We start from the raw sequence: 15557 nt of genomic DNA, 5'->3' as shown, positions 1-15557 counted from the left end.
TCACCCCCTCTGCTGGGAACGCAGCTCCTGGATCATGGCCCTGGCTGCGTTCAGGGTGCCCCCGGAACGCCTCAGCCCCGGCAGACGCTCCCCGCGGCGGGAGCACCTTGACCTTCACCGGCTGCCTTCGGTTCAGCGTATTCCCAAGGTTTAGGTTTCACCTGGTGATTGATTAAAGCCTCCGGGCTGCGGTGGGGGCAGAGGGAAGGTGACTTGGAAAAGATTGCGGCCAAGGCGGGCACTCGCTGGAGAAGAGTCGGGGCGGTTGGGGATTTGTTTCATTGCTGCTGTGCTCCACCGCTGGATGGGGAACCAGGCTGGTGTCCCAGGGAGGCATCGGCGGAGCTGTTTGTAGGTGAGGAGCTGCTGAATGACTCCGTTTTAAACAAAGACGTCACTTCTCTAAACTGTGCTGGAATCCGAGAGCTGCTCATGAATTAGGGGAGAGGGTTCGTCACCACCAGCCGCCCTCCCCGCTGCGCCCGCTTTGGTGCCATGGAGTTGGGGGTCGCCACATTAATGCCCATCCATGCCTCACAACCCTGGGAACCACGATCCATCTTGGGGCTGGGAGGGTTTGGGATGGAGCCAGGGAGCCTGAATCCGCGCGGTACTGACCCATCCCTCAGAACCGGTGGAGGTTTTGGGAAGCCACCCCGGGGGCCCGCAGAGCATCCTTCCCATGCGGAGCTAAAGAGGATTCCCGAGGCCGGGCGATGGCGAGGAGGGAGGCGGCATGCTCGGAGCCTGCTGCCCTCTCGGGATTGCAGCTCCGGTTCCTGGCACGGGTGGGAGGCCGGGATTTGCATCCACAGGATTTCCAGTAAATTTTGCAGTCCTGGTATGCGGCTGCAGGGCCGCGGGCTGGGAGCGGGGCAGGCGGGACCGGGGCGAGCCCAGCACCGGAGCAAAGCCTCAGCCTGGCGCCTTGGCTGTGGGCGGGGAGGACACTGGGGGTGACATCGCGGTGGGGAGGATGCAGGCAGCCCCCTCCGTGCCAAGGAGATGGGTTCGGCCTTTGGTGGCCGGGACAGTGAGGAACGGAGGCCTCAGGGGACCCGGTGCTGGCGGTGCCCCAGGAGCCGGCGAGCCCCGAGGACAGCAGCAGCGATGGCGGCGGCACGGGGAGGCTGCAGAGCACCTGCTTGTGCTGAAGCTTGGCCCCGGTCCAGCGCGATGAGCTCCTGGCTCGGTGCTCGCTCGCGCTCCGACAAGCAAGAGGCTGGGGCGCTCTGAGGGCTCCATCCCGCCGGGGGACCCCTCCGGAGCAGCGTGGCTGCTCTGCCCCGGCCCGGTCCCGGCGCTGCAGCAGGGCTCTGTCGGTTCTCGCCTGCGCTGACCCCGCGCTTGGAGCGGAGCCAGCATCGCCAGGAGCTGGGGAACGGCCCAGCGCGGCCCCGCGGGAGGAACCGGGACGCTTCCGCCACACCGCTGCCTGCAGGGGATGGGTCAGGGCCTCGACTCCGCTCCCCAGCTCCAAAGGCGAGGAAGGAAGCCGGGATGAGGGCTTCAAGAGAGCTTTGCACCCCTGGCTCTGCGGCCGCGGATCGGCAGCGCCAGGACAGTTCACACCCAGATTCCTCCCTGGGAAGACGCAGGAAATTCCCGCAGCAGGGAACCTCCAGCGCTGCTCACCGAGGGCACGCGTCCTGCTGCGGTTGGGAGCCCAGACCCTGAACCGGGAGAGGCTGAGAGGGGGCAGCTTCACCCCAGCTCCTGGGCGAGGGTTGGCCAAGCACCAAACCCCATCAGCACCAAACCCCGCCAGCGCCAACCCCAGCCGTGGGGCTTGTGCTGAGCTCATCAGCCCTGAAGAGAAACGGAAACTCAAACCGCTGCTTCCTCATCAGCTTTAACGCCCCCAGGTCCCCGGAGGCATCTTGCTCTGCCACCTCCACTCATCAGCATCCCCTGCAGATGGTCCCACATGTCCCTCAACTCCTTGGGAACGAGCCCGTCCTCCTCCATCGACCCCCATCACTCGATTTGCCATCAGGCTCCCTCGGAAGATAACCAAAGTCCTTATGCAGGAGATCTGGCTCCCGTTAACACCCGAGGTTCACCGAGCTGGCACGGACAAACGAGGTCAGCTCTCTCCAAAACACGCTGTTCCCTCCCACTGAAACACTTGCTCAAGCAAGCGAGGGCACTCTGCAGCCTTACAGAGCCTTATCTCCACTATTAGCTAAACATTAACACAACCGGCATTAACTGCCCATTGAATTCCCACACTCCAGGGTGGGATCTGTCTGCGACCACCGAGGCGATACCGAGCGGGTCAGAAGCAGCGTCCCCGTCAGCTAGAGACAGAGATTGTTGTCGGAACCCCCTCTCCTTGCAGGAGCAGCGCCTCACTCCCATTTTCCGCCCTTTAAGCGGTTTATTTCTACTGAAATGTGAACCATTCCAACCAACTCCCGGGCGCAGTGCTCACGGGTGCCTTCTCGCGGCCGGTCCCAAGGACGGAGCTTTCACAGAGGTGCATTTTCCCCTCCCGAGTTCATCTTTTCCATGCACAGGAGATGCTCCTCCAGAGCCCTGGCTCTGGATGATGATGCCTGGGAAGGCGCGGGCTGCATCATCCCGCTGCTGGCTCTCAGGCACTGCAGGGCCAGGGAAAACACTTAAAACCAAGTAAATGAACACTTACAAAGCCCAGGAGGTGCAGCGCGTGCAGCAAGGTCCCATGGCTGACTGGAAGAGCCAGGTCCAGATGAGCAGTTTGCATCAGTGAAGGGCTGGAGAGGAGTTTTCCTTCCTCAAGCAGGACAAGGGGCACCCAGGGCTGCTCCTCACCCCGGGTCCCTGGGCACTGCGAGGGAGAGCATGACACAGATGGGTCAAGGCTTCTCCCCACTGTGAAACCGCAGCACACTGAGTGCTGCTGGCAGCAAGCAGCAGGAGCCAGCGCTGGCACCGGCCCCGGCAGGTGCCGCACAAAGCCACGGAGCCACTCCTGGACCAAGTGCCAACTGTGCCACAGCGTGAGGTTCTCAGTTAGACTCGTAACCATGATTAGCTAAGACCTGAGTGAGACTCAGTGACCCAGCACCACCAGGATAATTGCAGTGTGTTCAATTAAACCTGCCCCAAACCCCTTCCCTGCTCCTGGATGAGCAGGGAAGCTGCAGGGAGAGGCGGTGCACCCACAGCTGAAGGCCTGCACTCAGGCATTAATCAGTGCATGGAGCCCCCCCTTGCTGTGGGAGGCAGCCACAGACCCCCCCTCTCCCCATTTGAGCCCTCATCCAGCCCACCCTTAAACGCTGTTGCTGGTTTCACTATTTCAGTGGGGTATTTTCCAGGGATTCAGGATGCTCTTTCCTTGGCAGGTTGATACCAGGCCCTGGGGCTCAAATAAAGCACACACGTTATCTGACAAAGGAGATTTATTTCATTTTATGAAGCTTGTATTACATGCAGGGACTGCAGCTGGTACAACAGTTGACAGCAGGGCTGGGGTTTGTCCACACTTCCATTAGTGTTCCTGGAATAAACCAGGCCAAATTAAAGAATCTTTTGCCCTTAGAAAATACAGTCATAATACAAGGAATGGGATTTATTTGTTTTCACTTTAATTACTCCTCCCCTGCTCCCTGCCCTCGAGCTGCATGTAGCCAATGATCTGGCTTACCAAAAAAGGAGGCAGGAGAGGAAAATCTAACACACACATTCCCCCCACTCCCCTAACAAACCACTGAGATAGGAGGACTGAATCTAGCTCTAGTCAGAGAGAAAACACAAACAGAATACTGGGAATGAAGCTCTTACAACAAACCAGATGCAGCACCCTTTAATAATTGTACTAGATAAAAACATTTTACATGTTGTTGTTGTTCAATGAGATGCTACAAACTCCTTTTGATGAGTTCTCTTTCAGGTTTTATGGGTTTGAACAAGCAGCTGGATACACAGAAATATTGATTTCTAAAAATAAAAATATTGCATTCTTGGCAGTGTCTGTTGGATATTCCCTCATACCCACCAGAGGAAGGTGTACAGTGCACTGGAGACCGCAGCCTACTATAGGCTTAATACCAAGTACAGAGACACAGAAGCAGATGTATTCATCAGACCAGGGCGGTATGGCACACGTCAAGCTGGTACGTGCTCCTTCCTACATGGAGACAACTTGCTCCAAGGTCCCTGCTCAGTCCCCTGTCACTTGCGTGGCTTGGCCATCTGAGGTCTGGTTGGTGGACTGGATGAACATGGGCTGGGTGATGTCCTGGCCTGCAGGCATGGTCACTTGCTGGATCTGATAAAGTTGCTGGCAGAGATGGAAGGAGGGGAAAGAAAGGACTGTCAGTTCTCATCATACCCAGTGCCAGCTCCCTCTGAGCAGAACATGGTGCATTAACCCCAGAAATTTAGTGGTGGCCTTAACAACAACTCTCAAGTCCAAGTAAAATCCATCCCCCTGAAAAAGCAGGCCATGAAATCACTGCTAGACATTTGCTGCTAAATCCTAACAGAGTCATCCTGTGAATTTCTGATCACAGAATCGCAAACTGGTTTGGGCTGGAGGGATCTTAAAGCTCATCCAGTTCAAACCCCCTGCCACGGGCAGGGACACCTTCCACTAGAGCAGATTGCTCTAAGCCCCATCCAACCTGGCCTTGATGCCCAGACTGAGCTGGTTAGGACTAAAACGGATCCCACCCAGAGTGCAAGGGACTGGATTAACTGAGAGTGAAGGCAGGAGAACACAGAGAATACACCTGAATTATTAAGACTGGCACAACATCCACTTACCCTGCTCCTGGTCAGGGCTTGCCAGGAGTAGCAGGGTTTTATCAGGAGGAGCAGATTTGCTAGAACATGCAGACTTCTGGACAGTCTTTCTAGCCCTTGACTTCAAAAGGGTGTAGGACCCAGGAACTCCAAGTTCTTACCTGTCCATCTGTGAACTGGCTGAACTGCTGCTGCCCTTGCTGGACTTCTGTCTGTGTTATCTACAAGGATAACAGAAGGATGATCATTGACAGCACTTTGCAGAGAGTCAGAACCCCACTAACAATATTCTGCTGCTGCTTTTCAAGAGCTTTTAGACTCTTTCAAACATCACTACCCCACCATGTGGTAAGACACAGCTTGTGCCACCAGCCCAAAGTCATGCTGGTGCTAATGGCAAGTCAAGAACAAAGAACAAGGGATTCAGGCCTTCCAAACCAGACACAAGCATCTCCTCTCTGACTTAGAACGTGGCCTTCAGGATCACAGAAAAGCAGCAGCCTTCCTATCCTCTGAAGGCAGAGAAGAATCCCTTAAGAGACCAGCCTCAACAAGAACATGAGAGAACCTTCTGGCAGCAATGCTGGTCTTGATGTTTCATCTCTGAAACAGCTTTCCTGAGAGGCTGCACAGCTGCTTCTCCCTCACCCAGCCAGAAGGAGCAGAAGTAAAGAGAAGGTTGATGAACTGGAGTTTTACCAGCAACCAGCTAAGAAGCAGCGTGAGTTTTGTACAGTGAGACACACACACATACACACATACATATAAGCATGCACCTTTCACGTACAGGTAAAGGAAGCTTCCTCTATGCTCCTTGCTTCATTATTCTGATGAATGTAAAGGGAAGAAAAAGAAATGCAGGAAACCTAGCCCAAGAGTTGGTAAATTCAACTGGGATTTGCAGTTTCAGGAGCTAGGGAACAACACTTTACCAGTTCATGTCAGCCCTGCTGTTCCCATGCGTACCTGCTGTGCATTGGTTGCAAGCGTCTGGATCTGCCCCTGGACTACCTGGGTGCCTGACACAGGTTGGGCTAAGCGGATATACTGCAGCTGGCCAGCATTCAACTGAACCTGGAGACAAGTGGAGGGGGCAGGGAAAGAAAATTAAACAGGTAACTGTAACCTGAAACACACAAACCTCCCTTCTCGTTTCCACAACAGGAGCCAGAGTAACAGATGACACCGGGAAGCTTCGCTTGATTAATGGTTTAGATGAGTAACTACCACGGACCCTGCCAAGCAAGAGCGAGCTCCACAGAACTCCTGCATGTTCCTAAGGTAAACCCCTGAGGAAGCACAACATTACCTCTTGCTCCAGAATGGGGGTGGTCAGTTAGCAGCGAAAGCACATTAACTGCTCCATTTCAGAGAGCTTTGAGAACACTTCTTTTTGGTTACGAGAACTGAGTTACTACTTTGATGTAGTACTTCACATAAAGAAAGCTGTTAGGAGCTAGCTGCACATAATGACACTCCTATCATATCCTGCCAAAGAAATATTACAGAATATATGGGATATTTTCACATAAATAAAGACAGCAGAGATGACAAAACCCAAGGATATATTTGGAAGCTTTTAATGCAGCTCTCTGCCAATATACATCAACCCCCACCTGGCAAAGGCTGGCACTTTCTGTGCTGATGCTTTGTGTATAACACTGAAACACAAATTTATTTCTTATAAGCCTGATCTTGCAAGGTGAGATGCTTGGGGGTGTGGGATACGAAGACATTGTCATCATGCTAACCTGTGATATACACAGCTAATACACATCTGAGAAGCAATAAAAGGGTCACAGTATGATTGATACTACTGTTGAGTTTTTCATTTTGTGTTATTTAACTTCAGGACATTTAGATGCACAGTCTTAAGGTTAATTATATACAGAAAAAGGTTTTGAGTTTTCTTCATTTTACAAAGGGGAAAGAAGGACATACAAAATACTTCACAAACTGCTCACTGACAAAGGTTCAAGTGCCTAGAACTTGGTCTTGGCATTTACACAGAGGCTGCTGACTTCACCAGCCACGGCTAAAAGCTCCAAGATTATTTCAAGAGCAAATAAACTCCACATGAACATCAACATTTCAATAAAGATTTTGTTTCTGCACTGAGATCTGCCAGCAGATTTTGTTTTTCACACTGGGGGCTTCCTGCTTCCATTTTAACTACACCATGAACTGAACTGGTGAAAGCAACTCAGCAAGTGTTCTGTCAGCAATGAGAGCCAGCTCCTAAGCTCAGCGAGGTCTAGTGAGACACTGGTTAAGTTTCAAACAAAATTAACGTAGTCAAACAAGTGATCACTATTTCACTGAGGCACACACTTCCTTCCAGGTTGTCTCAGTTTGTAAGTCACTTCTCCACAGGCAACCCGAGGTCCTAACTGGTAAATCACAGCAGAGATGTGTACATGGGATCAGGAGCATGTGGGAAACCAGCAGAGAACATTGGTGAGATTCTCTCGACACTCCTGCAGTTGCCAGAGGCATGACCAGCTTCATGAGAGTTGTAAACTGTCACATTAGTGTTATGAAAGATTCTTTGCTAAACCCTAACACATACCAGAGAGAAAAGGAACTATGAGAAAACAGCACTAACTAGAACAAGAGAGAAAGGAAACCCAGGGGAAAAATCAGACAAGCACAGCAGGAAGAGCAGAACAGGCAGCAGCACTGAAGAGACCAAGGGCTGAAATTCTCATAAATCAAACAGGTCAGGGCATTAAAAAGCTTCTGTAGCAAATGCACAGCTCCATGCCCTATTTTACTTCACTCTCTGAAGTGAGCAATGAGAAGATGCTTCTTTCAGCACAAACTTGATTCTTCAACACGTTGCGATTAAGAAAAATCCTCTTAATTACAGTGCAAACAGCATCTCTGCTAGATCCAGAAGTGTGAATTGTGACTGTTTCATTAAGACACTGCTCCAGAGCTGCTCTGTTTTGGAGTCCTACAATTGTCAGAGACCCAAGTGCTCCCAAAGACAAAAGATACCACACTCAGCAGTGTAAGGAGCTTCTAAGGACCAGCTACCTGCTCTTAAATGCTCTCAAGCAAGAGGAAAGAGCAACACGTGCTTGGCCAAAAACAGACACTAGAGAAGAGCCTCCAGTCTCACACTCCTAAAACATGGGACCACTTGCAATGGGATCCACCTGTGCAGAGAACAGTTCTTTCAGCAGGTTACAGCTCCCTCACTATAAAGAATCCCTCTCCTAGCAGATGTCCAATCCTCCTCCTTTTAGAGAGTTACAAAATTCACTGGAGACAGCTGGAAAACAAGACTGAACCATTCCTTTTACTGCTGAACCAAAGAAAGATGCTGCAATGTTCAGTGCTGTTCTAATGGACTCGCTGAGGCTGGAGGTGGAGATCTCTTTACAAAATGCTCTGTAGAATGAGTATCTCGGAGAGACTTTCATAAGGAAAGGAAAGGAAGGAAAAAAGATGTAAAAAGAAAGGCAGAGAAGAGCACAGGGAAGAAAAAGGTTGCCCATAGTAAAGCACCGTATTTGACAAGCAATTCATTTCCTTTCTGACCAACACCTTAAGCCAAGCAGTAGGAATTAGCTGGAGACTTCAAGAGGTGAAAAGAATTTGGAAGTGGGTAGGAAAAATCTGGCAACACCCACGACTGAAACTTTCTTCAAGATGCTGTGACAAAGCACGAGCATTTCCAGCCATAGGGAGGGAAGCTCCTCCAGTCTTGAAGAGCAGCACTGGTGTGAAAGCTCAGCTTAATAACAGAAATCAAAGACAAAGTGAAATGTTGGTCTTGGTCACTCGCTCTGACCTTTGGCTGCTGGTTAAGTACACACAACTGTAGACTTTTCTTTAAGAGGTGTGAAATTTTCCAGATGGGAACCAAAAACACCTGGCTTTGTTGTGAATGGAAGTTACACAGAGGGGGGAAAAACGTTACTTTTTTGACCCATGTGTTTACCTAGGACACATGCCAGAATGTCACTGCTGATGGTGGGTGCTTAAAATCCCTTTCTTACAGCCACAGCAAGTCTATATTGATGTGAAAGTGAAGAAGTATCTTCCGGCTTTGCAAAGCTGTTCCTTCAACCAGCCCAAAGTACTTGTAGAAATATTTCTTATAACATAGAATTTTATTAATAACTCACAGATGGCACCTTTCCTACTCAGTCTGCCCAGTCGCGACTTCAGATTGCAGAGGCAGAACCAAGTAAAGGCAAAAGAAGTCAATTATGCTTTATTGAAACCACACTGGAGTAAAGAACTGAGGTTTATCCAGAAATATTTACTGCTTCCTAATCATAGCTATTTCACTCAGGGGCAAGTGCAAGGGGTGGGCAATGTTTCTACACTAGTGGGTAGATTTATTTCCCTCTTCATGTCACACCTGGTTAGTTTTCCTCTCTAAGTGCAGGAAACACACCACTCAATCCAAACTTCCTCTTCCAGTTAAAAAAGCACACGTCTGCAGTCTCGTGCCAGAACACCAGCAGACAGTTTGATCTCAACACTGTGCGACATTTCTCCTGGCAAAGCCTTACCGGGATTTGCTGGATTTCTCCTGTGTTGGTGATGATCTGCTGCATGACTTGCATGGTCTGCCCCGTCCCGCTCTGAGCCTGCTGGCTCTGGCCTTGCGGCTGTGCCTGCACTATCTGTACCTGCTGGCCTTCTCCGACCTGCATCGTCACAGGGGTGGTCTGCATTCAAAACAGGGATAAGGACCAAGCAAAGACTGAACATGAGTGAAACAGCCACAGGATACAAAGACTGCAGAAAGATTGCTTCCTAGACCTACTGGTACTTGTTGATCCATAAATCACCACGAATGGAAGCCAGGACCTAGATGACCCTTGTTAGTGAGATATCTGAACACCTGGTTGTGAACAGAACACACACTTCTGGCCTATACTGGCTGTTCTGAGCAGTGAGATCAGGACACTGCAGTACACACATGGGTGAGGTGAGGGCTTCAGGAGCTACACTGACCTGCAGAGCCTCTGAATGCTGCTTATGCCTCACCTGCCCTTGCTGAGGCTGGGCGATGATGATCTGTCCTGGCTGGATGGTAGTTGTAGACGTGGTGGTCTGTTGTCCTTGCTGCTGCCCCTGAACCTGCACTGCAGCAGGCTGCTGGGCAAGGGTGAAGTAATACTGTACAGGCTCAGCTGGGGTCACAGCCTGACGTACCTCTTCCTGCAGCAGAAGTAAAAGCCAGGTAAACAGGGAGGGAACAGATCCATATCCAAGACCTCCCCAGCTGAAACATCTGCCCCCTAAACACAATCTATGGGAAAATACCTTTAATACCTTATTTGAAACAGTTTAACCAAAGAAATATAAAATGATAAAACAGGGTTTCCTTATTTATTCCAGCTACAGGGGTATCAAAATAATTTCCAATACCCTCTGTATAATACGCAGTCACCAATTTCATTAAGAGACGCAAAAGAATAAAATTACCATAGCTGAAATCCACACAACTCCTTACCAACGAATTCTATCATCACCTGTTACCTTAACTCAGAATGAACTGCAAATGCATCAGAAGACTTATGAAGTCTCATCCGTTACCAAACCCTCATCTTAGCCTAATACAAATCTCAATCTAGCTCCAACGTTAAACCCCTGAGAATAAAAGCCACGGACTTGATGTACCCTGTTGTGACTTTATTTAAATCCAGCTTCTCCAGAATGGTAACAATTTCATCTTGTACCATAGCTTAACAGCCTGATTCTGCTAGTGGCGGGAGTATCTCAACAGCGTGAAGAAACGAAAGGCTCTGCTCTAGCTCACTGTCAGAAGCACAGGCTGAAATGCTGCTGGTTTGTTTTATTTAAGTATGTCTTTAGAAGGGAAAAGCCCCTTGTGATTAACAGTGTTTTAGGCACAGAAGTGGATTTTCAGAGCTGATGTGAAGTGCAAGCTGTTAACGCTCAAGAAGCCAAACTCTTAAGCTCCTCAGAGGAGCAGCCGGATCCTGCACACACAGAAGCTGCGGACACAGATGTTCACTCCATGGCAGAAGGCGTAAACAATCCTCTCCCAGCCACCTCGAGTTCACAGCTGAGAGTGTAGGATGTTTACACATGCTACAACATGGCAGTTCGCACTCTTACACCAGGCTGCTTGGCTCCCCTGCGTTAAGTGAGGCTTGTTCATGGGTTACCTTCAGTATATCCAACTGGACCGGAGAAGAAAAATCCACATTACAAAAGATCAATACATGTTTGCTAGATGGGCATCAGACTTGAGTAAAAGAGCCTGTTTGCTTAGATGCAGGTCTCTCAGAGACAGCAACTAAAGGAAAGACTTACTATTGGGAGGTTTTTAACAGCCCACAGAAAATCACCCCCCGAAGATGAAGCTGCTCACAGCTGGCTGTAATCAAGATGCAACTTCTAAGCTTGGCTCTCAGAGCAAACACTGGCACTATCCCATGGTACTGCACATCACTGCAATCAGACACTCACCACACTTCCTACATATGGGAGCTCACTGATTATTCCTATTTAGTTCATCAAATCCTTTGGGGAGGGATTAATAACAAATGTAAAATATATATTCAACAGGGCATATCTCAGTCAACCACGAACTGCATGCACAGGAGAGCTGTGGCTGCTTCTGTATAGTCCAGTCCTCAGACATGTTATTTCTAGAGTGCTCCAACCCTTCATTCCTAGCCAAATCCCATAACAACTAAAGCAACTGAATACTTCTCTAAGCATCTATTCCAGGCTAAGCTGCATTTGCTACAGGCAAAAATGGCTTTAAATCCAAATCTGCTTGAACTACGTTGTATCACATCGTTTGCATCTTTTATTTTCCAGCCATGGCTTCAGTTACCAGAGCAACATAACAGTGATGGTTTCATTCCCAGCTCTTCCACGTAACTACCACTAACTTGTCAAACAGTGGTAGAGAGAAAACACAGACTGTGCCCCCAGGCAGAGGTGCAGGCTGCCAGCCCACGGGCAGCCACTTTTCAACGCTCTTGAGGCAAAGGAGTGTTTTCCATTGCAAAGTCCTAACTACATTCTTATCAGGCAGCTGCTTCTTCATTAAATTTCCCTTCCATCAGAAGCATTTCTCGTGACTCAGCAGTGTTCACAGCCAGTGGATGTATCAGTGACAGACAGATCTCTAAAGCCTTTTTCAAACCAAAACCCAACAGTGTTTCACTGCTGATGCTGTGCAATCCAAAAGACTGATGTATCATCAAGACACGTTAACCAAGCAACCTACATGCATCTAACACTACTAAAATACTTCAGGCATTCATTTGAATACAGAACTCGAATGTTCCATAATCAGAACATTCTGACATGAATCAGAAAACTCCAGCAAGGAGAAGATATGGGCAATGTTCTCCCTCCCAAACATGGAGTACTTCTAAAAATAGCTCTACAAAGTAGAATAACCAAATGAAGCACCTAAAAGAACTGAATCTGCAATGCCAGAATTAACCTGTGCTATCTCAGGCTGCTTACAGAGCAGAACAAATCAAACGTGGGTTTTCTTTCCCCCCCGTGAAGTGAAGCATCAAGAGCAGCTGGGCAGGCTGCTGCTTCATTTTTGATGTAATACAGAACTCATGATCTTTGGCTAAATCATCTCTGCTGCAGGGAGAAAACAGGGAATGTGGGGAAGGAACTGTGTCACACTCCTGCATGTGATGCATGTATGTGCAGAACAGAGTTTCAAGCACACCCAGAATGAAGCCTTGGGATGCTGCTCACTTTAACCCCAGCTGACCGCAGTGGCAGCAGCACGGACTGTCGTGCCTAGATTGTGACACAAAAAGGTGTTTTCCCTGCCAGGAAGATGTTTTCCAGCTTCTCCAGTAGCACTTACTTGGGAAGCTAAAGGATCACCTTGGATTTTTTAAAAGATTAACACACTGCAAACCTTCCAAAGCAGCAGAAAACCAGCTGAAGGAATTGTTGTAACAATCACTGAACTGGTGACCTTTCAGCAGCAAAACACCAAGTTTTTAGGTGAAGGAGAGAAATGAGTCTACGAGGAGCTGCGTTTGAAGCAACAAGACTGAGCTTCAACCCCACCTCATTGCCTTTTCAGCACCTCTCAAAGCATGGAGGGAAACAAGTGCTTTGTAAAACAAGCACCTTGTGAAATTTCAAAGACCCTGTGCTCAGATGAGCGTGGCAGCCTGCTGCTGTAAACATCCGACTGAAAGCCCCTTTAACACCTTAAAGCTTCCAGTCAAGGATGTTTACAGTAGCCAGGACTGCCCCAAAGGAAGCAGAAGCAAAGGAGCCTTTTTCTCCCTTTCCAAGTCAGAGGATGCAGCTTCAGCACACTTTCTAAAGTTAGTTTTTTAACACTGGCAATATTGGGTATGAGAACTATTCAGTAGTTTTTGTTCCCATGTCCAACTTCTGTCAATCTTCTCTCAAGCTCTATTTCTATTAAAAGTCTGAAGAGCATGAAAATTACTGTAAATACACAAGTAAAAGAGAGAGGCACAAACCTCATGTTTAATCTGATCCTGTACTGTTTTACCAATTCTGTTTAACTACAGACTGAAGTCACCCCAAGGAAAGGACAAGCCATAAAGCCTGTTTGTGTCTCACCTGCCGCTTTGGAGGTTTCAGTTCGTCTCTTGGAACAATATCAATAAGGAAGTCAAACTGGTCAAACTTTGTAATGGCCATGGCAATGTCATTTCTCTAGGAAAAAAAAACCAAAGACATTCTTCATCTTTAGAAGTCAGGTTTGTCTCCGGATAACTAAAGTTAGAGCTTGTTAACTGAGTCAAGTTAGGCCTCCAAGATGCATAACAGAAGGTGCTTTTACAGCCATCTACTCACCCACCAGGCCCCATCAGGCTGTCCACAATAGTACAGCTGTAACTCACCACTGAGGGCTCATGACAACCACCATAAGCCTTTTAGCACATTAAAAAACAGGGTGAATTCTTTTAAAAAAACATTTTAAAACCCCAAAGTGAGCTAAAATGAAGCTTTGCTGGATGGCTGCTCCATGGGGCAAAGTCTGCAGAGCGTCTGAGGTGAGCAGGGATTAAAAGAAAGAAAAAAATTAAGTATTACAGGATCTTATTCAAGGCAGGGGAATCCCAAGAGATGTTGAGAACAAGCTTCAGCATGTGGATGAGCAAAACGGGTAGAAGAAAGCATGAAGATTAAAACACACTCAGCAAACTGGCCAAACATGCATCAGAAAAAGGACGTGCAAGAGCCAACGAGCTTCTGTGAAAAACTGGCAAGGTAAATGTCTGCTTCAAGCACCTTGTAACTTTGCTCTCATACCGTGCCTGAAAAAGAAATCTAAAGAATAGCATTAGGTCAAAGCATTAAGGACCTGCATAAACAGTAACCCAGCAATAAGTCATCACTTAAATGTATATGCTTAAGATCTGAAACAACCCCCATGATAAAAAAGCTGAATTTCTTAATAAAACCACAACAAAAGAAGTACTGTGTCACTTCAAAACCCCTGCAAGCCTTATTACAAAGCTGGGCTAATTGAAGAAGCTGTTGAAAGTCTCATTAGCTGAAGATAAATCTGTAAAGCATATATATTTTTTATATATATATATGTATATGAACCAGATTTGAGACACAGATGCCCATGCTGCCTGATGAGGAGGTGAAATTTGAAAGACCATCAACCCTCTCACTTTGTGCTAGTTGACACTTCTAAACCTCATACTGCCTTTGGCATTTAACTGCCAAACAGCGATCACACACAAAGCCTGAGAGACTTCTTTTGTTCTGCAGGCAGCACGTGTTACAAAAGTGTCTTCACCAGGAAGAAAACTTGGCCTGAACAGATGCAGCTCCTGTTCCATTCTCCCTGCTGAGAACTGGGTTCAATCCAATCTCCTCGGGAATACACTTCCATAACTCAGACCTCTCCACTCCAAGTTTTCTTCCCAAGTACTTGATAAGCAGCAACTGCATTTCTGCAGCTGGACTGACCATGTGGAGAGCAGCTGCTAGGGAAGGCAAGAGAGGAACAAAACCTGAGACAATTCAAGGTCTTGCATGTTAGGATCAGGTTTTAAGTATGATTCTGAAATAAATGGACCCATCCAAGCTTGAAAACTGTTCAAGAGGACGTGCTCAAGTCAGCACTTCTACTTACAAAGCATCTTGATCATGGAATGTCTATCAAACACATCCTCTGACAGCGACTATGTTAAAACCTGAATTAAACAAGTAGCCTTAGCCCAGTTTAGTGAGGATTGAGTGGCTGGATGCCCACCCAATAGGACAACTTTGGACTGAAATCAGATGTGTTTCCTTGCCACCACACCAATCTCAGTGCCAGGGTACAGGAGTGTGACATGGTCCTAAATTTCTCACCTCTGATCTGAAGGCCTGAACTGATTGTTGGTGTAGCTTCAATTACTTCTAGTCAACCTGCCAGACTAAAAATTAATGGAAGACCCAAACAAAACCTTAAGAGTTACAGTTTACTCCTGAACCACTAAAAACTGACCATTATTGAGGGCCCTTCAATCCAGAAGAAACAGTCATCTGTTCTGGAGGAGGGTATTTATGTTTTCATCTCGATTTATCCGTACAACCATCTACAGGTTTACATTAGAACGACTACTGAAAACTCAATCAACTGCAAGTTGACCACCACAGCTACCCAAGTCCTCACAGCAGGTCACAGTTAGCTCACAGCTGCAGCTCTGGTTTGGTTTTGCTGTTGTTGTTTACAGCATTTCAGTTGCACTGCACCCTGTGCGTGGTACACAGGTTTGTAGGGGTAAACACAGACACTAAAGGTACTGTCCACAAAGCATGCTTCATATTATGGAAACAAAGAGCTGGAAAGCTGG

At 48.0% G+C, this 15557-nt stretch overlaps 1 protein-coding gene across 7 annotated transcripts in view; it reads right to left on the bottom strand.

Annotated features, from left to right (window-relative positions):
• Positions 1 to 3376: 3376 nt before the first annotated feature.
• The window catches only part of NFYC (nuclear transcription factor Y subunit gamma), a 31881-nt gene continuing 19700 nt past the window's right edge, over positions 3377 to 15557 (bottom strand). For 5 of the 7 annotated variants that reach the window (XM_080632388.1, XM_080632389.1, XM_080632390.1 and 2 more), the window contains 6 exons: positions 13318 to 13413; positions 9745 to 9918; positions 9264 to 9422; positions 5701 to 5808; positions 4896 to 4955; positions 3768 to 4270 (listed from right to left, as the gene is read on the bottom strand). In XM_080632388.1, the coding sequence (XP_080488514.1) occupies positions 4151 to 4270; positions 4896 to 4955; positions 5701 to 5808; positions 9264 to 9422; positions 9745 to 9918; positions 13318 to 13413 (717 nt within the window). In that variant the 3' untranslated portion in view covers positions 3768 to 4150. Of the gene's footprint in view, positions 3488 to 3767; positions 4271 to 4895; positions 4956 to 5700; positions 5809 to 9263; positions 9423 to 9744; positions 9919 to 13317; positions 13414 to 15557 lie in introns of those variants that run through there. The other 2 variants (XR_013958271.1, XM_080632392.1) reach the window with 2 other exon arrangements.

The sequence above is a fragment of the Psittacula echo genome (genome assembly GCF_963264785.1).
Source record: "Psittacula echo genome assembly, chromosome: 21".
Classification (NCBI taxonomy): Eukaryota; Metazoa; Chordata; class Aves; order Psittaciformes; family Psittacidae; genus Psittacula; species Psittacula echo.
This window is presented reverse-complemented; position numbering and strand designations above follow the sequence as displayed.